Here is a 27,905-nt window from a genome sequence, read left to right as displayed (position 1 = left end):
TGGTTTTTTTAAGTGTTAGAATGCAGACAGCCTAAATCATCATATGTGAGAGAGAGAAGCCACAAAGAAAGGTGCTGCAAGGATATGACAGATGAAGGCATCAGCAAGGATTCCACTCAAAATGGAGTTATGGTCAACCAGACTCATAGGGCAAAGTTGTCCAAGGAGTTCCATAACAATAGGCATTTCTGGTACAATACATAGTGAGAATCAATACTCTAATTAATTGTTGGCAGTCAGTCTCACACAAGACCCCAGGCTTTGAAATCTGCATTTACTAATTGCATATGATGAAACTGTTTTGCATACATTATTCCCACTTCTCACTTCTAAAGAAATGTTTCCACACATTTCTCATCCAAATTCATCCTGTATTTAGAACCTTATTTTTCAATGATCATTTCCTTCTCCTCCCCTTTACTTGACTAAGTCACCCAGCCCTTCCTCTAGCGTTCTCCCTTGGGGTGGCATCCAGGCTCCCTCATTTCCTTCATGACCAAGCGGAAACTTTTGTATTGAAGAGTGGAGGAAAGATAAAGGAAGGAGAAGGGAAGAGACCAGGACTGATTGGTGTGCTGTGCATAAACCTTGTGCTCTTCATATGACAACTTCAAGTGTTTCAGAGTGAAATCTTGTCACTGTTTCTCACACTGAATAACCCTCTATTCCTCACTCCAATGGAATGAAGAACAAAGAGGCTTGGACCTGCAAGTCCAGATCTAGCAGGTGCTCAGAGGTAGTACTGCTGTGTCCAGGGAAGTGAATTTTGTGTCCTTATGTCCCTTAGTCTGCTTGGAAGCTACTGCATCACTGGCTGATGAGCCCCTTCTAGCCTAGATGATGCGTGTAACATTTAAACACATTGCCAACATTAATGGGGAAACTCACATGTTGACAAACTTATCCCCCTGCTAAATGAGCTACCAAGTACTTAATATGTTCCATAACACTAGAAATCATTTAGGCATTGCATACAGATTACAGAGTCTAAGTAAATGGTTGAAACCACATCTGCCTGCTACAAAATTTGACTTATTTATATGTACCTAGCAACAATTCTGATCAAAATGTTAGCAAGTCCAAAACAAGCGTTACCAAAAGTCTTACTGATTTTTCTCCAAATTTCAGTCAAACACAGGTAGATATTATTTCATAATTACAAAAAAATTAAAATTGAGACAAGGATAAAAATATGTTTGTGAACAATTGACATGAAAAATATTTACAATTCTAAGCACTATAACATGAATAATATGCAGGGTCACAGCACTTAGACTGCCTATTGGACAACTTCAGATTTGTAGCTGTGATTTTTCACAGCAACTTTTGGCATTATTTTGGAAATCCGGATGCCAAAATTTACTGCCACAAACCTTAACGTAAATTAGTGTGTGGATGAATGACACTAAACATCTGTTTTGAAGACTTATTTTTGTTATATTTTAAAGTATATATAACAACTGGATTAAAAAAAAAAAAAAAGCATCAGAAAACCTAATGAATAGAGAACAATTCTGTACTTGGCATGTGAAAGCCAGTAGGAAAGATCACATATGTGGAGCATCTTTGCTTAAAACTTAGCTGAGGTTTGTTCAATTCCTACCCATGAATTAAGACTTTATTTAGAAAAGGCTGTTCTGAGTCACTGTGCCCATCTAGTGGGTCATGAATTGGAGAAGAAACATACTGCAAATGCCTCAGCACATCCCTTCAGCTGCAAAACTGAACTAGCTGGAAAAGCTCAGGTAGGTTACAATGATGATGTCCATTGACATCTCCTAGTGGGATAAGTCATGGAATTGCAAAACTGCAGGTGCCACAACTGGCATTTCCAGCATAGCCCATAGAAAGACAGACTGCACATCTGAGTTGTGGCACTCATCCTTCCAACATGCCTAGAGGATGGTGATCTGTTAAGTACAGAAAAAAAGTACAAAGCTTAGAGAAAATTAGAAGAATTATTCTGCCAGTGAAGTAAGTGGGGGAAAGTTGTCATTATCCCTGTCTGGAATCTGGGATGTTGCGGTTAATATCCCTGTTCTCGTCAATAGTTCAGTGAATTTCCCAGTGGCTGCAGCAGTCATTACTTCAGTTTTATATTCCACACTCTAGAAACGCATTTGGACTTTGGCTCAACACTGACTCAGTGGGCAAGGTGCCGCTGACTGAATCATAAATACCACTTCCTCTGGGACTCCTGCTGCCTGTAGTATTTCCAAGGACTGCTTGGCTGGTTGGCTGAAAATCAGCCTCACAACTTAAGACAATAACATCTCAGAACATACAGAGTTTGTGTAACATTTGTTCAAAATGCACTATTCCATCCCATAGTCTTTGAATGTGGTTATTCAAATGCAGTATCATTTCGTAAGTGTTATACGATATTTTTTCTTAGGAAGATAAAATAAGGGGTTTATTTCAAAAGAAACCCTGTCTATCTTTATGTTTATTTTTTTCTTTATGTCCTTCTTCAATGGCATGGCAAAGCATTTTGTTATGGATAGAATGAATAACAATTCATAAGAATGGACATCTTCTTGATTAGGATAATTTTTCCTTATCAAGGAGTCATGATAGCTCAAACTTTCTGAGAGTTCCATATCTTTGGCTGAACAAGACTTTTAGAAAGAGACAAAACCAAAATAAGCAACTCTTAGGTCACTGTAATATTACAAATCTTTAAAACAAATAAATTACTAGTGGGGAAATTTTACATGGTACTATTTTCAGAAATTGCAGAAATCAGCTCATAAATTCATTGCAAAGTCTCTGGTCAACATTGCTGATAAATATACTTGCCCTTATGATATGCAAAAGGAAGACAGCAGTCTCTTCCTCTTGGTGATAGACTTCCGGCTATAAGTAGCCAAATGATTAATTCCTAGTGAGGATCAGTGAGTTTATCATGAGGTCATGCCTGCGTGCCAGCCCAAACCACCTCAGCTGTGCATGGGACAGCAGAGCTGTTTCTGCAACCCTGCCAAGCCTAGGCACTCTCTTACAGTTTTGTGACACTCCTGCTATGATTTCCATTAGCAAAAGTTTTGGCAAGTTGTGCTTACATGTTTGTCAAGTCCTAGGAATATGCATGAAATCAGGCTGATTAAGTAAGATACTTAATAGATACTTCTGTTTAGATTTCTCATTGTTAGCCCAGCTCTAAGCTCTCCCATGAGAGCTTATTTAAAATATATCTGACTACTTGCATGTCTGCCAAAGTAGCCAATATTTCACATCTTCTTTAATGTGCAGTAAGTCACTTTTCCTTCTGAAAGATATTACTAGTCTCAAGCCTCAATTAACTACTAGATTTCTGAAGAAGTTTGTCCAAAAGGAGAGTACTGGAATGAGAAGGCAACTGTATAAGCCTAACCATGAATTGCTAAAACATTCCAATTTCTCTGAGATTTAGTGCTCAAGGAATTAGGACATTATTTTTGCCAGTAGAGTAACAGCACTGACATCCTATTCCATACCTGAATGACAAAAGTAAGAACCACTGGCAAACTCAAAAATTCAAATCAGATATTCTAAGGTGCCATATGTGCCAGGCACTAAGAGTTGAAACAAATCTTTTGAATTTAACATAATTTCACCATATACAGGCAGCCCAAATAGATCACAGCATGCCCAATATACCTATGCATCTGAAACTGCAGCTTCTAAATATTTACTGTGTAACTTCCCATAGCCATAATCTAACATTGTGCTGCAAATAATGGCCCTGCTGTGAAATACAGGTTTCAGTAGAGATGAAATGACAATCATACTTTACAAGAACTCAGGAGTTCACTGTTTCCTTCAGTCATTCATAGGATCAGCCATTCCAGGGTTTTGAAATAAGAGTAACAGATAAGGACACACTCCTACTGTTATTCACCTGTTTAAAAGTAGTGCTTACAAATACTTTTTTATCAAGAGCTAAAAAGAAAACACGATGTTGACTTCCAGCTGCTCAGATTTTTGCCCCCTTCTTTTTCTAGAAAGACTTCTTTAAAAGAAGTGTTACCATTGTTTCAGAAGGTAATTTTCAGGCCAGGATTCAGAGAACTACCTGTCAAATCAAAGGTTTCTCAGCACTTCTGATGAGTCACAGCTCCTGGGCTCTGCTGGCTCTAATAGCACTGGTCCAACGAACATCTGAAAAAAATTGTCTTGCAAATGAGTTGCACCAGATGTTTAGGTATCTACTCTTGTTTTCACTCAATGAAATTGCTGTAAATGTCCATGTCATTTGTTAACAACCAAAGCATAGCTTACACTATTTCTCTTGCCTTTTGAACTGTCAATGCTACATACATATATAGTAGAGCTTATACTTCATTCTAATAGTTTAATAGGGTTTTTTTGAAGATGCTAAATGCAAAGTTTGCCATTGCCTAGCCTGAAGTTACTTACCCAAATTGTTTCAATTTTTAGTACTTGATATATGCTTGCACAGGCTTGAATGTCACATGCTCAGACTGCGGTTTTCTTATGTTCCTTAAATGATTGTGTCTTTCCTCTTTAGTATTTTGGCTTTGGTTTTTTTGGTTTTATTTTTTTTTGGAATCAGTCTCGCAGCTAGAGAGAAAATGTCATACATGCCTATAGAAGTCAATGCACAGAAACACAGAGGTCCAAGTGTGCCGAATTATCTTGTTCCAGAACTGACAGCTGTGAAACTGTAACTGGGCAGCACTGGAAGTTTAATGAACCTCACTTTGAGGAATGATCTCATGTTAATCTGTTAACATGCTTTGGGGTCAAAGGAAACACCTCTGCCTGGCACTGAATACTACTGTGGAATCATCTACTAATATATCACCATACTGTGAAAGACAAGATAAATGCCTTTTTCATTATGAATCACATAGGGAGAAGAATGAAAGGCAGAGGAATAGCAATTAATCACCAAAAACTATTTGAAGAGAGTGACCTAGTAGCCTACATTACCTTTATTGGAATTTAGTGAAAATCATCATCTTACCAGCCTAATTTCCGTATGTATCAAACTTAGGCATTGAAACATTTAAAAAGAAGTTGTGTAACCTGGTTCAGAATGCCTAGAGTAGGCATTTGATGTCCTTATGTCCCATGAGAGCATCCCCTAAAAACATTAAACAGGTCCTCTGGTATATTTGTAGAATCATTGCATTCAGTGCCTGCACCTTCTCGAGGCATATGAAGTTATCTTCTCTGAGCAGGAGCTTGACAAAAGAGCAGGCAGTAGCAGCACTCACTTTTTGCACTTACCCTAAAAGGAAAGATTTGGATTCCAGGCTCTTGTCAGTCTAAGGCATGGATTTCTAGCTTTTGTGAAAAGGGCGGTCTAGGGCAAGAGTCAATCTCCACCTTCTTCTGATGAGACCCTGCAGAGAGAGAAACAGATCTGAGGCCCAAGAGACACTTGAATAACCAAGTAGCCTTCAGGAAAAGCTGTTCCACTGGAACATATGTTCTATAGTGGGCTTTTTCCATAATTTGGTGGATACAAGAAAACAGTAGCAAGTTATTACAGGCCAAATGCTGACCCCTGTTAGAGCAGTATAAAGATGCTATGGAGCAATTGAGCTCCACATGTGTTTCAGAAGAGAGTTCACATCTCTGGTTTAGTAGGTATTTTGGACTTATTCCATTGAAATGAACAGAAAATGAGCATCTACCTAAGCTATTTTTCTTTTAAATAACATGCAGTGCAGCTTGAGGTGAATTTAAGTAATATTCAGTACAGCATAATACAGTAGCCTAGGATTTGTCCTGACATTCCTTACACCCACTGAGTAATGCTTATTCATAGAAGTAGTTCCATATAATGAATTGTATTACACAGACTGTGTTAGAAATTTCCATTTATCTCAGGGGGATTCACATGGGCTACAAAAGCTTTCCTATTGGATGGCAACATGAATGTTCATCACCAGGTGCCATGAGGGAAAATCCAGTTCTTTCCTACAGTAAATCTTACCTTAACTATGTCCCACTGCATACTTGCAACTCCTTCACATGGTGATCTCCTTAGAGCTTACCAAATACAAACTTAACAGTGGAGTTTCTCCTCCAACTCCAGTTTATGCTTCCTCCAATCTTGTTCTGTCCTTTACATGGAAAAACTATTCTCACAGCACTGCTCAGAGGCAGAGTTCTGTCCTTGTTTTTCTGAGCTTGGGAAGCTTCCTTTACACATCACTGGCCACATTCCACAGTTCTCTTCTTTACTGAATCTCTCCATACTCTTCTAACACAACATTTTTTACTTTGAAATGGCTCTCTTCCGGTTTTCTTTTTTCACTTGGAAACACAAACTAATTTGCCATCTCCATGTGGGTGATGCTACATGTCTACTGTGAACTTTCTGTAAACTCTGTCAAAGAGTAAATGCAAACATCTCTCTGGTATTACCTTTTTATAAGATCTTTCATAAGATCTTACTCAGTTATGACAGAGCTCCATCTTTTTTAGTCCTTTTGGGTCCAAAACAACCATCTTCTATTTTCTTTGGCTGTCATTTGAAAGCAATGTAACTTTTCTGCTTGACAGAAGCCTTGAAAATTGCAATTATGTTTCTCTTGTCTGCACACAGACAAGCTCCAGCAAAGGCATCTCTTTGATCAAGTCATCCTGTATCTCATGCCTGTTTTTCACTGAGTCAACCATACATAATTTATTTTCACTCTCAGAGCGCCTCATGACCTATGCCCTCTAGGCCTATCCTCTCACACTCATTCTTTGGGTGCTGAGTCCTCCTGAATAACTCATGTGGCCAACCTACATTGTCCACATAGTAATTTTTCTGATATTATGTCCACGGATAAGCATCTTTCCACTTTTGCAGCAGTGTATTCTTCCATTTCTGACAATGACACTTTCTTACCCTTCTCCCTGAAAGTGACATTTAACACTGCCTCTTTCCCCATCTCCCCACTTCCCTCCCTATCTTTCTGATCATGACTACAACAGTATAAGCTTGCAGCCCAAGATGCTGAGCCTCACAGATTTATTAGCATGGAGTGTGCTTTCCACCTTGCCTTCATCTCCCCTGTAAATGATGGTCTCCCTCACTGCTTGGTCCATAGAAAGAAGTGAGCATACTCCTGACACCTCTTGGGGAACAATGTGAAGACACACTCCAAAAACTCCACATGATGGAGACTTTGCTGTATCTCAATTTGAGACAATTTTTATCAAAAACACACATGTTTCAGAAGAAAGAAAACATTGTCATTTCCAACCGTTCTAACCAAAATCACAGAATGGCATAAGTAGGGCCAAGAAAAAGCACTGGAGACAGAAGGGAGAGGCAGAAAGTAAGTGTTTCTGTTTTCTGGCAAGAATACTCCTGCTGGTACTGATGATAGGTCACTTTATGCCAGAACCTCCCCCTGGAAGACTTTGCACAAAGAAGAAAAAAGGCCTATTTTGCAAACAAAACATATTTTTTAAAGTTTTGTTTTTCTGTTGGGCTTATGATATATGAAAAGGCTCTGCAGTCTCTCTTTTACTTCATTTTTGGGGTTTTTTTTTTGGTCCACCTCGTTTGCCCATAAAATCTGCAACTGCTATAGACAGGATAAGGGGAGTAAGCATAACTTTCTTTAGAGATGTATTTACTTAAAGCTTATAAACTTGAAACAACAATCAGCAAACAAAGATTAGGGAAAATAGTACATTGTCCATAGTAGAAATAAGTTACAGGAAGTGAACTAAAAAAAAAGGAAGAATGCAGCCAAAACATCCACAGGAGTGGTGGTGGGGGGAAGATAAGTGCTATTATTAGAGCACACTATTATTACTCAAGAGTACCCAAGTTAATTCTGTTTCTCCTTTCTTTTCAGCACAGTTTCTTTATGAGCTTATGCAGGAAGAATGCAGTTATTCAACAGCACCCAGGAAGCAACTTCTTTTTTCTCCTTAAAACTCTTTATCCCCTGATCCCCTGGATTGTTCAATAGCTGTTCACGTGCAAGTCTATAGAGACTGCCTGACACACTGGGCAGTACTGCTTTATGGGCTCTCTACCATTTTTTTGCATTTTCCTTTTCCTTCAACTATAAATTCACAGAGCTGCCATTTTACCCCCAGAGCTTCTTCAGAACAGTCCATTACTAATGTCATTAATGTCAAGACATAAGAGTTATTCTTCCTGTATTTATTTTGATAATTAATGCTTTAGAGGGAGTGGAATCCTAAATGATCTTCCCAGGCAGCCTTTCACAGAGATGAACAGTGCCAGTTTTCTCTCCGGGGCTGTACTGCACAGGGGGTTTAGGGTATGCTGCTTCCTTGGATATGCCATCACTGGGACACAGCTTACAGAGGTAAATCCTCAGAATCTGCTTTCTCCCAAGATTTTAGCAAATCTTTTTTTCTCCAGAAATATGCTAACTGGCATGCTTTCAGTTTGTTGGGTTTCGTGTGGAATGTGCATCTGATTGACTGACGCACTGCAGAAGAAATAATCCAAAATCAGTTCTTTCTGTAAATTTCCAATGTTGGATTTCAATGTGCTATTCCAGACCAGTAAATGGTAGGGTAGAAAAAGGATTCCTTTGAAAAATATAAGATCACCAAAGGAAGCACAATTGAATCCCTAAAAACCTTGTTAACTGTTTTCTGCCTTCTACTTTCAGACTAAGAAATCTTTTTTATGTTTTCCCCAGTGCTATCAGCACTTTGATTTCAACTAAAGACAGGCCTAGACTTATACACAAACATGATCTTCAAGTATTTATGATCTGGATGCAAGATCTGTAGCTCAACTAATCTTTAAATTTTAGATATTAGCTGCCTCAAATGAGCAATTTGATCAAATTGTCAGAGAGAATGCTGATTTTCATAACCAATGAATTTTCATAAATGCTAAATGAGATACAAAGCATAGTTTAAAAGCAGGTGCACATCAAGCTGATGAAGAAATCCTCAGATGTGATGCGATCATCACTGTTCTGAAAAATACCCGTATCCGGACAGCTCACTGAAACAACAATCATTGTACACAAGAAGAGCGCTCGTGTGGCAGCTGCTCCCTGGCATGAACGCGGGAGGCCGGTGGCCAGGATTGCACAGGCACCCAAGGTGACACTGCCTCAGGCCAGAGATAAAGCCTGGCGGCTCCCGCTGCCTGCAAAGCCACAAGCAGCGCCCACAGGCATCCCAGAGAGCACAGTGGCCCCCAAGTGAGAATGCTCTTCTGCGCACACAGATAACACAGATAAGAGGAAAAGCAGTAGGCAGCAAGGAAAAGGAAAGAAAAATTAAATAAAGAAACCTGAGTAGCTGAATTGTACCTAAAGGAAATGAGATCACCACTTGCTTCAGATTCCAACCACAAACAACTGACAAGTAATCAAGAGTCATTAAAGTACAAGAATTTTTATGAATCACATTCAACTTAAAATCAGCTACTCTGGAAATTCCTGGGACTCATACAAACAGTAATTTGAGAAAATAAGATTAAAGAGTGGGCTTTATATTTTTAACTTTATGAATAGCGATAACATAACATTTGAAATCCAGTTGTTTACATTTCAAAATCTAATGGTTTATTCAGTAATTCCAGTTTTTATCTCAAGAGCTAGAAGTAAACCAATTAAAAAATTTAACTTAGATAACATCAGAGAGAGAATACAAATTGTTTTACTGTAAAAGTACCCATGATTTTCAAGATGAAGACAAAATAATCTAAATCAACTTCATACTGGAAAATTTCCCTTGAACTTGTGACACACCTTCTGACTGACATAAAATCCTTTCTACCCTAATCCCAAATTGACTGTAACCAAACACAGTTCGAGTTTGAAGCTACACTCCAATACACAAAGCAATGGTAAATATAGCCATGTTCTGTAAATGCTATACCCATAGCTGGGGCTATTTAATTCAATGACAAACTAATTTCTTTAACAAAACTGACAACCACAAGCCATTATTGTTATAGAGATGACAAGTCACGTCAATCTTTTGGCATGACTTCTAGGTGTTTTCTTAACTTTTGTATTCTTAATCACTAAGCAAATACTCACTGTGTGGTTTAACCCTGCTCTTTCATTTGAGATGACAGAGGTTTAAGCACATATAACTGCTTTTATGCAAATTTAAACTTCTCCGTTCATAATGTACCACAAGTAGAGAGGACTTGAAATTCCCATTGGCAAAGCACACATTTTACTAGTCAAAGGACTAATTCTGACGTTACTTATGCTGGATATAAACCAGAACACATATCACATGACCATCAGACTTCCGGCAGTATAAAGCCTCAGGCCTAAGTTTTCCTTGTAGAACAGCACTTCTGTAGCAGTTCTTGCTACTAATATTTATAGAGTTATTTAACTCCCTGAAAAGTTCTAGCCTTTTGGGGTCTACTGGTGGACCACCAGAGTCAATATATGGTGGATGGTATTTCTCTTGAGTTTTAGTATTTTATCATCAGCTGTGAAAATGAACACTGTAACCAATAATACCTCCACCACAGCAACTTCTGCAGAACAATGCAAACCTCACAATCTCTTTCAGTACACCACCATGAGATAAAACCCCTGTATTTCTCTGAGGGTCAGTGTTCTCATCTAGCTGGAATGGAATGTTATCTTTCCTAAATTTGCTAAGTCAGGCTGGCCGATTAGTCTGAAACATTCAAGTTACTTCAACAATAAATTAAAAGAATCAGCAAGATTTTTATTTGGAACTGAAAACTAAAACACAAAATCACAGTAACCCAAGAACTGTCTGGCTGTGGCTCTGATACTACTTGCTCTTCAGGGTTAGATCCACTGCATCTGACTTCTATTTTAGAGAAGTGCTATATGACTGCAGACTCAAATCACATTAGGAGCTCATAATAGGTGTATACATTTTCTTTACTCTGTGATATAATCCAGGTGCACACAAGAGAAATATATAAAGCCCTATTATTAACAGCCCTAACTAAAAAAAATGAGCAAATGACTTGAGATGTTGCAAGTAGTTTTTTTTTCTCATGTAGATGCTGTACTCCTACTAAGCAGGTAAAGTACCTTTTACAAGGTCACTCTAGCACTTCCTTTATTGCCTCTTTTTCTTTAGAAGTCTTTCCTTCTTCCATCCTGCCTACACCTCAGCCAAATTTCGGTAAGAGACCGAAGTGATGAAACCACAGACATGTAAAAGGAAAAGGAAATAAATTGTGGAAAGCACAATGTGGCTCTCAAAATACAAAACTTGTTCACAAGTCTGTACAAGTGTTTCTCTCTTAAGCCTCATGACTTCTCATAATCATTATCTACTGAGCAAGTAAGTTCCACTTCCACTGAGAGTCTTGCAGTAGGCATTTAACTTTATTCACTGTTTTTCCCAAACAACTTTGCTTTTGAGTTATAAAGACCGGCTTTTCCTCTATCCTATCCCAGTCTTGTCCTGGACAGAAGACATGGCCTGTAACCAGGCCCTTCTAAACTCTTGAGACATGCAATGGAGAACAAATGCTGACCCTGAAGCTACCAAAAATCCCTTGGTAGCAGAACCGGTCCTGTTTCATCCCTCCCACTCCCTGAGCATGTGCATTTCCCATCTGTGCTGGCAGGTCCAGCTTTGAGGTCAGATGGAGGACATGGCAGAAGTGCCATGCTACAGGTTCCAAGGATTTATTTTACCTGAAACTTCACTTCAGCTCTTGTTGTGCCAGCCATCAGCCAGCTTTGTGAATCCAGGCACTGGAAATTATCTCATGCATCTCTGCTTCCCTAAGAGTCATTTAATGCTCATAGAGACAGTGCAGCTGTGAGGTTACTTGGAACACCAAAACAAACTTATTTGCAGCTGGCTTGGATATCTTTCTACCAAACCATATTTTCAGTTCAGTGCAGTCCAGTGCCAACTATAACTCATGTACCTATCTAGGTAGTACAAATATTTAGACCAAAGGAATTGGATAGCTTTAAAGCAGCACTGCAAACACATCAGAATTTCTGATCCATAGCTGTCACCAGTCTGATTAAAAGACAGTGACACCACAGCCCAAGTCACTTCTCCCGGGGGCCTTCCAGATGTACTTAAGAAGTGCAGTATTTCAGTAAAATCTGAGAATATGAAAAATGGCAGAAAAAGGGAGATTGGCATTTTGCTGTATCTTGTGTCAGAGTGAAGACAACAAAAGTTTTTGGTTCTTGGATCTGGAAAACAAGTATGAACCTGCAGGTTTTAGGGAGAAAATTAGGAACAGGGGCATCTGCAAAGCTTGGTCAAACATTCAGGGAGAGGATAACTGATCACACTTCTCAGGAAACAAAAAAAGGAAACATCAAAGAGGAAACAGTTGCTCTAGGGTTTTTTCCCAGAAGGATAGCTTGAGGAAGGCCTAGAGACTCTTCCTTGGGAGCATGGAGGGGAAGGAGAGGTGCTGCCCAGGCCTGAAGAGCCCCTCTCTTCCTGCATCCAGGCTTCTCCCTGCTCTTCCTGTTGAATCAAACTATGACCTATTTCTTCATTTATTATGTGTAAGGTTGGTGTATTAAAATTAATTGAGTAAATGTTCCAGACTGCTTTTAAAATCTGGATTATTTCCCTCTCTGCAGAATTGATTCCTTAAGATAAGTTTAGTTGACAGCCACTCCTCTGAAATAAAGAGTGCCACGGGGATTCTAGCCCTATACTTTCTGCCCTGTTTCTTAGAGGGTCTAATTACTTGTGATATTGATATACTAAGTCACCACAGAATGTGAGACACATTTCTCTCCTGAAATTCAGAAAGGCTTATTCCTTACCTATGTTCACTTACAGACTTCCAGCTTGAGCTCTTTCTCTTGACTCAGTTCCTGCCATTCAGTGAAGTGAACTCCATGTGTTTTCTGCAAACATGAGATCTGTTCTGATGTGAGCCTGAAGATCTGAACAGAAAGGAGCAGAGCATGTAAGCAGACAGTACCTAAATAAAGTTATGGTTATACCACAGACTTGACACAGATAGAAAATGGGGAGGGAAGAAGAAAGCTGAGCCATAGTCACACCAGTTGTTACACGGCAAACATAGAAAGGTATTCTCCTTAAGCTCTGAATTGTCAAGTTATGAAAACATTTCTCTTGAGGGAATTTCAGGTCAGCTACTTCTCTGACCTGACCTCTAAAGAAACTGCTCTTCATCAGCTACACAGCCTGTGGACACCTACCTCACCTTAGTCACCTGCACTACCTGAAGCTAGACCCTGTGAATACACCCACAAATATTATGTACTGGTTTGCTGTTGTTTACTGCATTGTTACAACATCACAGCATAATGTGAACAAAATCACATCTAACTGGGCCAGGAGAGACTATCTATTCTGCTGGGTCTGCATTCTTAGACATCTGTCACTTCAAATTTCCATCCTCATCTCATGAAATGAGCTGCTTTGAATACTTCTTTGGGAGGCAGAAATTATAAGAAAACCATGACCACTTTCTCACGATTGCTCAGGCCCAAGGGAGCGTAAGTAATTTGGAGGAGATGAGTTTAGCACCTGCTGTAAGCCCCGAGTCCTAACACATTCCAGCTGGCATGAGAACTGCACCCTGCTCACCCGATGTTGTGTGTTTCAGCCGAAGACAGCTCTCTGAAAACACACCCAGTGCTTCCAGTGCATTCTGACCCAATACTCCCTCCCAGCGGGCTGTGTTTTATCCACACCTGAAAGAGTTTAATCCTCTATTAGTTAAAAAATCACTTGTGCTTCTCTCATTATGGATAGCACCATACGAATAATACACCACATTGGCTTGTATCTCCAGGCATGCTTCATAGTCATTCACTGTTTATTGCTAATGCATACATACATACATGTTATCATTGCTATCATTCTGTCAAGTGTCCAGGCATGTCATTCCTTTCACAGCTCTCACTCACATTTCTCTTTTGTTTTTATAAATGTCCCTAAGGAATTGCCAAGGAGCCCCTTCCCGAAATCCTACCCCGTACAAAGTTGTTTACTCGCCCTGACCGTACTCCCCTTCCCCGAAACTAAAAAGCAGCATGAAGAATTCCCCCCTTGAGTCACGGCGCAGCCCCGATCGCAGCCCGCTGGAGCGCCGAGGGGCGGAGCGGCGGCGGCGGCCCCGCCCCGGGCCGGCCTTTATAGAGCCCGCAGCGGGCAGCGCCCCGGCAGCCGCCGCCGCTCCGCCAGCCCGGCACCGCCGCCGCCGCGGGTAAGTGCCGTGCCTTTGCAACCCAGTCGGCAGCTAAAGGCACCAGCGCCGCGTCTAAATCGATCGGGATGAAGCGATTGCTCTTAAAATTGCATTGAAATTAAAAAAGAAAAATGCTACTGCGATGCAGTATCGCAGGTGCGGAGAAGGTCAGTTCTAGTTGCCACAGTATAGCAGAATTTTTAAAGGAATCAGCAGTACTGCTGTTTATGCTGTGGAGGCTGGGCCCGAGAAACTAATTAGAGTCGCAAAGAATAAATTACTTTCATTGCTGCCAAAATGCTAAAAATAATTGTCATAATAATGTTTAAGGGAAGTATATCTGCTAAAATTTCATCTGAATCTGAAAAGCATGCACAGCCAAGCACCTGCAGCATGATTTGCTTTCTTGCATTATGACACCTGCTTACCAGCAAAGGTTGCATCTGCATTAGCATTTTCATTTGTATTGTGTCTATTTTCCAAATGAATCTAGTGATCTTCTCTATACCCTGTGTTTTGGTCCACGACTGTGTGTGTGAATTTAACATGTGTTAGGAGTGTTCAATAATGAGCTATAGAGTACTTGCACTCCATTTCTTCCAAATAAAGTAAAAATAGAAGATGCAATCTGCATGTCAGCAGGCATTCAGTCTGCAGGACCAAACTGGAATCAGTCCACTATAGAAACCTGAAGCAGGTACAGTGTACAGCTCAATTCTGTGCATCCTCTTCTACTGCTTTGCTTTTTTTTGCTAATATAAATATAGCTATGATTCTCATGGAATCTTTTAAAAATCAAGTTTTACAGTTTTCTCAAAGTGAGAGAGCACTAAAAGAGTCAGAGCTTAAAAAAAATATTCCCACGACTTATATTGCAATTTAAAAAGAGGGAAAAGACATATGAGACTTTATTGTGCCCCCATTGCTATTATATGATAATTATTTGCTATTGGAAAGATTGCTATACCTGCTTGGGTACAAGATCCAGCTGCATATAAGAAGTTGAGACAGACTATGTTGTAAACCTCTAACACTGAAAATAAGTGAGGCAACATCACCAGCAGACTTTCAAGAGGTAGCAGTGATCAGAGGCACTCGGTTGGGTGGCCGGGTTTACCTAAGTGTTGAGCAGCAACGATATGCAGCAGATAGCTGCAGAGGGACTGAAAAACGGAGCTTTCCCTTTCATGCCCCGAAGGTGTATGCTCAGTGCTTTCGTTGAAGGTAGCAATGATCAGTTCAATAGGTACAAACAGTTGGGCAGCAGCTAAATACATCTGCCAGTTTCCAACTTTTAGTCCATACTGCAAAAATGGAGTATGGATTTTTCCAGTTTCTCTTTCCCTGCTTCAATTATACTCTTTAAAAAATCTGGTTTTATTGCTGCCTGTACAAAAAAAGCTTCAAAGTATAACCTCTAATTTAATATATGGAAATAATAAGCAGATATCCTGCTGCAAGTAAAAGCTTCATTCTTCATCAGTTGTGTTGTAATTTATTCTGAAACCAACTGAAGACAGCAGAAGCAAGAAAACTGGCACTGCAGGCTACAGCATTATACTAAATTCGTCTTTTATTTTCAGAATTAAATAATACAGGTAGAAGAAGAACAAAGGGAGAAGTTAACTAACAACATGAAGTTACTCATCTTCCTCACAGTAACGTTGGGTGCCCTTGTCACGGGACTAGAGTCTGTAAGTTTTAAGTATATCAAAAGCCTAATCTTATTTCATGGAGAAACCCATACTTAGCCTGCAAAGCAGAGGGAAAAACCTTGAAGGACAGAACAAGAATCCATTGTTGAATAAATTTTCTGGCTTTCATTCTCTGGCACAAATGTGAAGCACCAAGGTCAGCAAAATGATAGGGGCAATTGATGAATGTTGCATCTTTGCTGCACTGCTTGGTGGAGAGGGTGAAGTTTCCTTCCCTGTTTTAGGGACAATGGCCATTAAGGGCTGCTTATTTTCCTACAGCATAAATAATTGCAATATTGACCTGATGTGGTGGCACAGCTCAGTGGGCTTTTCTGATCCTGGGTTTTTGGGGTTTTTTTTTTGTGGTTTTTGTTTGCATGACATGGGATGAGTTTTTATTCTCGATTCTGTATTGCTTAATTAAAACTGCACTTCTCATTCATATCCAGATTCCACAGAGTAGGTTCAGCAGATAGCTACATGCTAAAAAAAAAACTAAACTGTTTAAGGTATGCAGTAGGGAAAAGATGATCAAACCACATAAAAGGAACTGCCTCCTTAAAATCCTTTTTTTTCTTTTCCTGTAGATTTATAGCTGGAAATACTACAAGCAATATAAACGCAGATCAGAACACAAGGGTAAGCATCTGCCTGTTCTATTTGAACCTAAAAAGAACTTATTATCCTGTACTTGTACAAGAAGACCCTTAATGATACTGAAACACCTAAAACTTAATTTTCAATTACATTTCATCTCCACATTCAAATGTTTTGCCTATAATCAGTGATGTTTTTGACTTACAGAATGCCCTTGTTTGAATGGAGGAACGTGCATTACCTATTACCTCTTTAGTGGAATTGGTCGTTGCGTATGTCCAGATGGATACACTGGGCTTCACTGTGAGCTAGGTAGAGTATCTGTCTTCCTTAATGCTAACTAAATAGATTGGAAAGGTCTGAAAGATAGTCAAAGAATTCATATGGAATGTCAAGTGAAAGCATTACCCAGAGATATGACTGGATAGCCTTTAGCCGTTTGTACTAACAGACTAAATGAGGAGAAGCAAGAAAATGCTGGTGCAAAATCAGGATCTCTAATTTCTTTGTCCCTGCCTCCTCACTAAGGTTGCTTACCTCTACCTTACTTTTAGATTGGGGTGGAAAAAATGAACTAGTTTGTGGGTGGTCAGAAGCAGAAGAACTTTAATTAGACTGTGAAATTCGCTTAAACTGTTAAAGAATTAATATGCGTGCTTTAAAGTGTGAGATACTTGATGCTCAAAATCCAATCAGAGCAAATTTAAGAAGTATCCAGTCAGTCTGGATTTTGCATCTGGTTTTGAGTGTAATGCAAGAACTTTTTTCCTCATTTGAAGGATTTGTCCTTATCTGTCACAGAACAATTATAAACAAGAGCATGCTGCTAATAAAATATTTATTTTCTCAGACACTGACAGCACATGCTATACTGAAAATGGGGAGAACTACAGAGGGATGGCAACAGAAGACAAATGTCTGCCATGGAACTTGCCCTCACTAATCAGGAGGGGTCGTTACCACGCTTACTCAGAGAATGCTTTGCAGCTTGGGCTGGGCAAACACAGCTACTGCAGGTAAGAAAAGCAGCACTCATGTTGTGATAGCTTTTATTATCACAGCCCCAGAGATACTTCACTGAGAAATATGTTTTTAAAAAATAACATTACAGAGCTGAATTATTGACTAAAAATATTTGGAATGTGAGTTTTGGAAGCATTCTTTTCCCTGGCATATATTACAACAAAATATTTTTTTTTTCCAAAACACTTGGAATTTTAAAATACTATGACTTTTTAAAATGGTCTTTATGAAAAGAACACTCTTTTTATCTTTTAGAAACCCAAATGGAAGGAGCAGACCCTGGTGTTACACCAAAAGGGGATCTGCCATTCAAGAAACACCTTGCAACATAGAGAAGTGTGGTAAGTAATACTAGTTTCAACACAATTGGGGTTTTGTTTGTTTTTTAAAATTTATTTTTAATAGCACAAATTTGGAGTTTATTTGTAAGAACATCTGAACGAAATTTTTCTTTTCACAGGGCCTACATGTGGTCAAAGGAGCATCAGCAAGATGTTCAAGATTGTTGGTGGAAAGCAGGCAGAGGTTGAGTCTCAGCCTTGGATAGCAGGCATCTTCCAAACCATAAGGGGCATGGAACACTTCCTGTGTGGTGGCAGCCTCATCGACCCTTGCTGGGTGCTCACAGCAGCACACTGCTTCCACACTCCGTAAGTTTCCAATTCCATGGCCTTCTTAGTTGACACTTTCTTCAACTGATTTCTTGGTGCAATGCTCCCTGAGCAGCCCTTTGGAATGCACCACAGTAAGAATGTTCCTTTGATTCAACAAAACAAGAGCAGCAAAAGAAACATTAAGCCTCTGGTAGCTCTCATCTAGCAGAATGAACTAGCAAGATGTGGACAGTTGGGTGGGATGCAATTTTAACAATTCAGTGTATATTGGTGCCAGGATTTCATTTTTACCTCAGCCCTTCCCTAAACTTAATAGTTGTACTGATGATGAGCTGTGTAATACATCTATAGCGGCTTTTTGTTGACTTTTCTATGGAAAGTTGATCCTTTTGGCATCCTGCAGGATGGCCAATGCCTTTCATTAGTAGCAACTAGTTAGGCATGTTTCAGAATGTCTGAATATTTACCTTAATCCCCTCAAATGGAAAATTAGGATGCTTTTCTTCAGAATATTGGATCAACTTTCAAAGCAAACTAAAGCTTACTTTTTCTTATCAGCATTAAAATAAATGTCAAAGAGAACTGGGACAGGATCTCGGCTGTTGACCTTACTTTCAGACATCAGTAGTCCTCATCAATCTCTCTACTCTCACTCAGGTCAAGAAGACCAATAAACAAATCTGTCTACAAAGTCTTCCTTGGAAAGTCCATACTGAATGTTACTGATGATAAAGAACAAGTATTCATGGTTGATGAGATCATCTCTCACCCTGACTTTACAGATGACACAGGTGGCAATGAGAATGATATTGGTAAGTGTTGTCTTAATATAAGCCTTTAAAACACTGGGATAGGTGAAGGCTGCATAATTGTGGCATGCATCCAAAAGAAGTAGAACCAGAGATGGGAAGAAGGGGAACAGGAATAGTCTGAAAACTAAGCCTGTGCTGACAGGTTTTGCACTTGTTAAGTTTTGATTGTGGTACGTATCAGATGCATTACCTGGCAATCAGTCTCTGGACCTGTGGAAGACATGGCTTTTCCATAGGCACTGGTAGCAGCATTGCATTTCTGCCATTTTATTAGATGTCTAAAGATCAGACTGTATGTATAGTAAAAGACGAAAAAATGCATGCACAGTGGGTTTCATAATATAGCATGGGAATGCCATATCAGCCACCTCATTAGCTCAAGGTTTTCCTGAATTAATTCAGACTTTTATGACAGTCTGGGTTTCACAAGCCTGTTCCTAAAGCAATCATGTCAGAGATGGGTTTTTGCAACTTGAACAGACCAGACATCTTACCCTTGCACCTGACATTTAGAACTCTACCACCCCTTCCAGATTCCTGCTGCTGCTGAAGTAAAGAAAATCCAAGAATGTCCTTGTAAGCCATTCAGGATAGTGGGTACTGCCCTCTACAGCCAGTCAGAAAGTTGATCTTTTAAAACATCTAAAGATACTCTTGCAGAAGACTCCTTTGCCTCAGCTATCAGCCCCTATCCTTTGAGGAAGCAAGTTTAAGTTGGAACATTTGTCAATTTTAGTGTTGGGAAACTAATGTTGTTGTTATTAAGTAATGAGTCATTCCAAAAGCAATGAGGGGAGCTGTGTGTAACCAGAACTAAATATAATTGCAGCTATTCCCATTAACTGTACCAAGTACTGCTATTGTCAGAACTTGAGGGGGAAAATTTACTTTACAAATCTAACTGTATCTTTTCTGACTTGGTTCATAGCTTTGATAAGGATAAGGACAACTTCTGGACAGTGTGCAGTAGAATCCAAGTATGTCAGAACAGTCTGCTTGCCAGAGAGGAACCTTTACTTAAAAGAGAACACACACTGTGAAATAGCTGGCTATGGAAAACAAGATTTTTGTAAGTAAATGACTTCTCTTCCTGAAATTGGTCTTCCACAATGGTGGGAATGTGATGATTTTTACACCATGATCTGTAGTATTAAAAAGGATTCCTTTCTATTGTATGTATTCCATGTGCATCTCTTGAAGATGACCTTTGCTATCATCTTGTCTAGTTGTCTATGGCATTTCCTATCTGATGCTTCTCTCTCTCATCACCCATACAATGGAAGGCAAGATATAAACCACAATTTTTATCGTTCCTTATGTGATGAGGAGCAGAAAAAAAAAATAAAGTTGTGTGGGAGGATTAGCAAGGGATTGCATTTCCATTGTGCAGAATTTCCATCAAAAATAATTAAACTCTTTCCTGCTAAAAACGCAACTTTATATTTTGTACTTGGACCATTTGTTTTTCTCTTTGAAACTTTTTTATGAACAGTAAAAGCAAACCAATACTGCATAAGGTGGAAGTAAGAACCTCAATGGAGAACTGGAATGGTTATGTTAATTTAGGTGCAGAAATTGTGTTGGGGGGGTTTCTTGCTGCTTTTTGTTTTCTGGAGGGTGAAAAGAATGAAATACTTTTTGTTTTTGCAGATGACATCTTCTATGCTCAAAGACTGATGTCAGCCACTGTGAACTTAATATCACAGAGAAAATGCAAATATGAATACTATGACAATATTAGAGTTACTGACAACATGGTCTGTGCTGGGGATCCCACATGGCAGATTGATGCCTGCAAGGTAAACTTGGTTTGGTTTATTTTCTAAATAATTTCAAATGCATGTACACTACTATATGGATCAGTTGTCAGCATTTTGTAACTCTACTAGTCACTAGAGTCTCTAATGTAACTAGAAATTACTGGGTCAAGTGGAGTTGACCTGTTGTGTCACCAAATATCTGGAATAAAGTTGGAATCCAGAGTTAGGTTTTACCCCCTCCAGGCCTTCCTTTGGAGGTACAAGCGCAGTGTCTTATCTACTGTTTTTCCTCAAGGCCTTATTTTCAATCTATTCAAGCAATAGCTGATAGATATCCATCAGAGCTATATTAGCAACTGTTCTAATCTCAGCTTGTACATTACCTATAGCTCTGCAAGGGTAGATGAAGGGACACCGAGCTCTTCCAGGTTCCTCAAAACTAGATTAATTTCCCTGTGGAGTAAGGAGGAGCCACTGAAAAGACCAAGCATCCTCAAGTGTAAAAGTACCTTATGGACGGGAGACAGTTGATTCTGTGATGAAGAATAGGGCATGTTGGCCTTAACCTTGTATCACTAGTCTAATATCTATGCTTATAAACTTAGGATGGGGATGGAGGGTTGTTTTCCAAGGTAACTATTCTCCTGGATAGGGGGAACTAGAGACCTCCTCAGCTTAAGAGACTGTTCAAGTCACAGCGGATGCCAAACCTTCTGTTCCATCTAAGCAATGTTCTCTAAGATCAAAGCTTTAGCTCATAGGTCCTCACTAGCTTGCTTAACTTTAGAAAAACAATCACAGCCTCCATCTGCGATGACCTAATATGTTCTCTTTCTGTTGTCAGGGAGATTCTGGTGGCCCCATGGTCTGTGAGCACAATGGCAGGATGATGGTTTATGGCATTGTCAGCTGGGGAGATGGCTGTGCAAAGGAAAACAAGCCTGGTGTTTACACCAGAGTTACTCAATACCTTAACTGGATTGACTCCAGCATGAATGGGGTAGCTGCCAAGAGTCGTTTTCTTCCTGAACCGAAGTGACCTGTTTTTGACAGCTGGACTGAAATGAACAAGATTTTGCCTATACTGACACCAGGACAGTGGAGACCTGAATGTCATAAGAGGCTTTCATTTTGAATGCTTGTGTGGTCAGTCACTCAGATCAGTGTTCCTGAGGCACGAGGCAGAGAGAGGGTTGATATTTTATCTTACTACTCTGAATTACCTGGAAACCACTCAGTGGGAAGCTAAAATATTTAACATTTAAATGAGTATTCCCATGTATGATACTATGCATAGCAAGTTAGCTGTCTACTTCATTTATAAACCAGCATTTGCTCTGGAAATATTGATACAGTTTCAACTTACTTAACTCAAGTATTCACTTTATACATGACCTGAGTCTAAAATCTCCCCTCATTGTACTGAATAATACTAAGTCTCAAGTCCCACAAACCCAGCCTGTTAAGACCAGTACTGAGAGAGTGATCAGACTTGGCATCAAAAAGTTGGTGGAAAAAAAAGTAGTTGAGTCAGCATTACAAACTCTTAATGTATTTAACTTAAGAATTGTGCTGCAAGAAGGCAAATGGGAAACTTGCTGGACTTCTAGGTCACATGTGAAGATGTCTGTGTTCCCTGGAAAGTCTGATTATGCAACCTCTAAATCTACCTATACACCCTGGAGAAGATTTAAGGACTTGGCATTTGTCAAATGCTGCCGGCATCAAAAGTCAGAAATTTATTTCCATTCATTTAACTGATATTATATGGAAGTGATTTTTTTTTTCCTCCAAGACTTATTCTGGGTTTATTTTTAAACTTGCCTTTGTTTTGTAGATTTGGATTATTTGTATGAGGGCTGGAACCTCAAGCTTTATTTAAATTATTTTTACTGTGTTTAATTTATTGTTTGTATTATGGATGTTAACTATCATTAAAAAAACTTTCTTCTTATGTGTGTTTCTCCTCTCTGGGAAATAGAAGGTTGACTCAAAGGAGAATTGTCATTATTAAGTTCTAATCTAACTGATATCTTCCTTAGTAAAACATAAATATTAGTGAAGAATTTATGCATAAGCTAAATTCTTTTTCCAAAAAGCACATGGCTGTCTGTGAAAAGGCTACTACAGCTGTAACTTCATGTAGTCTGGGTACATGAACCTTGCACACTGGTGATGGAGTCTGGTCCTTAAGACTGAACTAGGTGACATCTCCACTCTTTGCAGTGCTGTTATTGTTGTCATGTGTCCTTAGACTTCAGTCCCCTCTCTATAAAAGGGGTGGGACAATTCTTCCCTTTTCCCACAGCTGTGCCTGGCTCTGGGCTGTCAGGAGTGAGAGTTGACAACTCTGTGTGACTGTCCTGTGACTAATGCCCTGACAGCCCAGTGGTGGACAGGGACACCAAGCACTGCTGAAACATGACATGATTACTGACATTGCTGGATTGCAAACTGTTAGGCAATACAATTTGTGGCTGGGATTTGCAACTAAATTTATTAGTGGAGTTTACCACTGCCTGTGGTAAAGCTATTTGGGGCAAGTTTGTGGACTCCTGATTCAAGTTTGTGCAGGGAGTTGGTTACAATTGCATTGTTTCTGGAGTTAGAGATTTCATGTGAGAGATGGGAGACTGGAGACTGTGAGAAGAAAAATACCTCTTCACTGCTTTTTTTCACAGCAACTACCAGGACTGCTTGACCAGTGTTGGCAGAGAATGCTTCATGCCCAAAGTAAGCAATGGTAATACAGTTTCAGACAAAAAATATTCTAGGTTTTAAGCATATTTTTTGGCATGCTACAAATTTTTTACTTTACTATTCCGCTTTAATACTTATCAAAATACTTAAATCTGTGAATCTTCAACAGGTGAATATAAATACCTTCATGGTCATTGCATATGATTTTCATTGCAATGAACAGCACATTTATCATCAATTTCTCTAGGCTTTTTCTATGCAGAAATATAATTTAAATTTCAACTTATTTCCATCATTATGTATATAAATAAGAATGAAAAAGGAGTGAAAAATCAAACTTGCATTTAGGTGTCCTTCAGTCTGAAGTCTAGGGAACTCTAGGTAAAGTATAAATAAAGACAGGATCTTGAAAGCAGAGAGCATTTAGATGCTGTTTGGGTGTGCATCTTATTTGTTTAGTTTATATTGGATAAGTTATTCCAACAAAAATTAAATTTTAGACAAACATACACTATACATACACCTCTGCTCTGGCTGCTATACCATTTTATATAGTCTCCTTCAATGTTCTTTGGCCCCACAGCTACAGTATCAGCTGCCTGGCTAGTTATCAGAGCCTGGAAAAATGAAGGGCAAAGATGAGAGCACAGTTTTGCAAAACTTCCTCTTGCTGCAACAGAATCCACAGGAAATACTCTCTTTCCATGTTACAGAGAGTGAGCAGGTGTTGATCCACGTTGAGGTGCTGGTGAAGATGGAAAGAGCCCAGAGAACTGTGCATAGAGGCTGGCAAACACCCCTACAGAATGACAGGAGCGTGACCAGAGAGGGGATGGTTTTGGAAGATACTGGGTATCTGCTGGGTACAAACTTACATGCAAGACAAAATTTGGTATCATAAAGCTACTCTTAGTTAATATGGTTCATTGACTTCAGGTATCTGCTGGCATTGGAGAGGAACACAATAGGAGTCCAACAAGTATTTAGAAGCAGCTCAGAGGCGGGCATCAGCCTAAGTGAAGAGATCATACTCTCAGAAGCCTTAGAAGCATGACTAACATGATCTCAAGTTCCTACTTATCTTCAATCTTCCCACAGAAGAAAGACATCAAATAAAGAGGAAAAAGCAGTATCCAATGAGTCCAGAGCACAGAGGAAGCTTGTTTAATCTGTCAGCTCTTAGGAGGAAGTGATGCATCCTGAATGAACAGACCACTTGACCTTATATAGCTGAAGCTTTCTTCATTGAAGTGAAACCAGAATGTGACTCAAAGCACTTAAAAATAAAATCTGTTATTAAAAAAACTAAGGGATGAGGAAATGTAGCACATCATCATCCATTTGTTACACCACTTCCACGTGGAATTGTATGCATGAGAGTATTTTGCTTGTGCATATTGAAACCTGAACTAAAAACCCAACATGACTATTTGGTCACTAAGCCTTTGGCTCACTTCTGACACCTAACCACAGCTCTTGTTTTAGGCCTAACAAGTACAGAATTTATCCATATAAAGAGAATCAAATCTTTCTGCATCCATCAGTCTTGTAATTTCAGGTTTCAGATATCTCCAGCTTAAGCTGAAGTTAAAAAAGTGACATATTTGAAACACTACATATTCATTGAAGAAAAAATCTGGCTTTAAACTTGGTCTGGAATAACCCTTCCAAATCCATCACATCTCATGCAATATACAAGTGGACAATCTGAACAGAATTTGAGTTGTGCTGTTTAACCTTTTGGCAAGTGAATGAAATGGAACTATGAGAAGTGGAAACAAGTGCATTGGAAGGAACAAGGACTATGCACTTAATGAACAGCAAAATGAGATGCAGACCCACATGAGCAGTATGCTCAGTTCCAGTGTGCAGCTCCATAGCTACAGCCAACAAGTTGATTCATTGAGATTTAGGCAGCATCTGCCTGGTAGGATACTCTAATGATCTTTGAAGCTGGAAAGGGCTGTGAGAATACCAGCATCCAAACAGAATCCAGAGTGAACGCAGCAATCCAGAGTCATTGAAAATGAACAAGATAATGAAGACAAACAGGAATAACCAAATGCACAGAAGTAGATGAGTGATGGCTGGTATAAAAACAGATCCAGAAAGCATTGCAGACCACAGGCTGGATTTAAGTCAACAGTGTTGAGTAAAACACTGTAAAGATACTGACACATACTTCAGGGCACAGTCTGTAAACATCAGGACAAGGCAAACACTCTGCTGTGTTTTGTTTTGAGTGTCATTCTTATAAATGAGAAGACAACAGTAATCAGTGGTTGAGAACATGACAAGGAGAAAAGATTTTGCTTCCAGAGAAGCAAAATCTACAAGGGACACTTTATTCAAAAGAGAAAAGGCTGAAGCAGAGAACGTAATAAACTGTTCTCTGCATCTTCTGGAGTTGGAGTGAAAAACAATAATCTTATTTGCAGGGAGGGAAACTGAACTGAAATATTATGAAATTACTCTACTGGCAAGAGTAGTGAAGCATGAAATAAATGGAATTGAGTGGCGCTGAGCCTCATTCACTGGAATTTTTCAAGAAAAATTTAAACAGAAATAAAATAGTTGGTTTGGATTCTTGCAATGTAACTGAAAGGTATTTTGAGAAATCATCTAACCTCAGGTTCCCTGCTTTATTATGAAATCAAAGAACATGCTCAGTGACTGAGATGACTACATGAAAATGAAGACATTGCAGGGAGATTTAGAAATCATATTACACAATTTACCCATCTTTTAAAAAAGCGGCTTTAAGAAATGGGTCTATGAAAGAAAAAAGTTTGGATTTCTGAATTAACAATTAAAGGCAAACCTCTTAATGCTAGACTAATAACAATAAAGAGTTTTGAGCAAACTTTTCAGTGACTCTTAACAAAATAATATTCTAGAAAGGACTAGAATAAAATTGTTTCCATGTCCCACTGGACAAAATAATGTCAATGAATAACATGTGCAACTGGCAAGAGAGTAAAATTATTATCCCCCATTGGATAGTGGAAATGTTATTTTTTCTACTGAGTAACTGAAAAGTGGTTTGTATGTAATGCTGTGACTTGGCATCATACACATGAATTACCTCAGTATGCTTTGAGCTAGAGGCCTCTGGGTGTATGATAAAATCTCCCAAAGCTCAGTATTATTGTAAAGAGGCAATCACGGAAGAAGATGAAAATTACAGGCAACCACGAAACTTTGCTAGTCACAGACTTATGCATTTTGGGACTTGGTGCCTGTTTGGTGACAGTATAATTCCAGAAACACAGATGGACACATTTACACATCCACAGGCAGTTTCACATTAATTAGAAATGAACCAATGAACTCTGCTAGTCACAGCTGGGATGTTCCAAATGCAGTACATTCATAACATCAACAGTAGTAGTTAAGAATTACTTACCACAAATTCTTCCCTAAATTTTCTTGCCTTGTGGAACAAAACTTTAGCCTAAGTTAAAACAAAGCATGCCCAAGTGACATCACTACAGCTGTTGAAATTGCAGCTGTTCCATGAAGATCACAGCATGTACTTGGCATTACTAGAGCATGTTAGCACCCATGATAAAAAATCTTAACTAATGTTCCTCCTTCATCTTCAAATGCACCTGCAAAGTCTGACACATTGCAAATTTGTGTGGTTGGATAATATTTTTATTTTTAAATGTGCTTACGTGCTATGTTAACAGCAGACCCAGCCACACGAAGGATTGCCTTAAACAGTTGCTTGTGACCATCTCAGTCAAATTTTGCTCTAGAACTTGCTAGACCATACTTGAGCCAACACTACAGGACAGCAAAGGGGTTTAAGTAGCTGCCATTCAAAACTGAATTGATTTACCTCAAAAATTATTTTCCTTATTAATCTTGCATTTGGGAGCAGTGTATTTGATTAAAGACATCACATTTTACGCATCCTCTTAAAGAACAAGCAATTGCTAATTTAATTTCAAATTAGACACACACAGATAAATTAGAAATATTTTTCCAGAAGAACCCAGTTCCATCTAAAATAACTGCAATTAGGTTTATCTTACACATTAAATCTTTTGCCCTCTAAGATCACTCTGTCTTACAATAACTGTATCCACTATTTACAATGGGCTTGCTTTAATAAACACAGCATCAAGAGATCTTGTGTTTATTACCTGGAGAGACAAATCAGAATTTTTTAACATTCTGTAGCTGAAACCAGGCTACAGAAATGTTTTCTGATGGTCAACTTGACTCAGCCTTAAAACTAAACTAAAGGGATTTTAAAACATTCACAGGGAAAATTATACCAGCCACAAGATTTACTCTTAAAAATTTGGAACAGTTTTTATTTTTACAGTCCTATTCTAGACATAAAATACACATACGTCCTCCTCAAGCATGAAAACAATCATATAGCCAGGAAAAATACTGACTGTTCAGAGGCAACAGAAATGTCAAACATATAAGATGATAAGTGGTGGAAGAAGATAAAGAAACAGTGGATTTCAGCCTCCCAAGTTTATGAATACTTTGAACTGTAAAGCTTAAAAACAAAGTTTGTCACCCGACTGTGATCTATGTCAGCAGTCTTTTATATCAACAAACCT

At 39.0% G+C, this 27,905-nt stretch overlaps 1 protein-coding gene and 1 long non-coding RNA gene across 3 annotated transcripts in view; one reads left to right on the top strand and one right to left on the bottom strand.

Moving 5' to 3' along the window:
• LOC115904873 overlaps positions 1-12,842 on the bottom strand; it is a 50,700-nt gene extending 37,858 nt beyond the window's left edge. Inside the window, exons 1-2 of the long non-coding RNA XR_004060823.1 lie at positions 12,720-12,842; positions 5,236-5,351 (exon numbers count right to left, since the gene is read on the bottom strand). This is a non-coding gene — a long non-coding RNA (uncharacterized LOC115904873). The remainder of the gene's footprint in view (positions 1-5,235; positions 5,352-12,719) is intronic.
• Positions 12,843-14,100: 1,258 nt separating this feature from the next.
• Positions 14,101-22,536, top strand: PLAU (plasminogen activator, urokinase). Of its 2 annotated transcripts, XM_030950657.1 has the most exons (11): positions 14,101-14,134; positions 15,700-15,810; positions 16,401-16,452; positions 16,618-16,722; positions 17,261-17,426; positions 17,689-17,774; positions 17,894-18,083; positions 18,705-18,859; positions 19,788-19,928; positions 20,510-20,658; positions 21,464-22,536. In XM_030950657.1, exons 2-11 carry the CDS (start codon positions 15,751-15,753, stop codon positions 21,656-21,658), a joined length of 1,299 nt encoding a protein of 432 aa, XP_030806517.1. In that variant the 5' UTR covers positions 14,101-14,134; positions 15,700-15,750; the 3' UTR covers positions 21,659-22,536. The 2 variants fall into 2 exon arrangements, with proteins under 2 accessions (XP_030806517.1, XP_030806518.1); XM_030950658.1 differs by lacking the exon at positions 14,101-14,134 and having other exon boundaries at positions 14,399-15,810.
• Positions 22,537-27,905: the final 5,369 nt, after the last annotated feature.

This window comes from Camarhynchus parvulus, chromosome 6, assembly GCF_901933205.1.
Source record: "Camarhynchus parvulus chromosome 6, STF_HiC, whole genome shotgun sequence".
Classification (NCBI taxonomy): Eukaryota; Metazoa; Chordata; class Aves; order Passeriformes; family Thraupidae; genus Camarhynchus; species Camarhynchus parvulus.
Note: the sequence above shows the minus strand (reverse complement) of the source record. Positions and strands in the feature narration are given on the sequence as shown.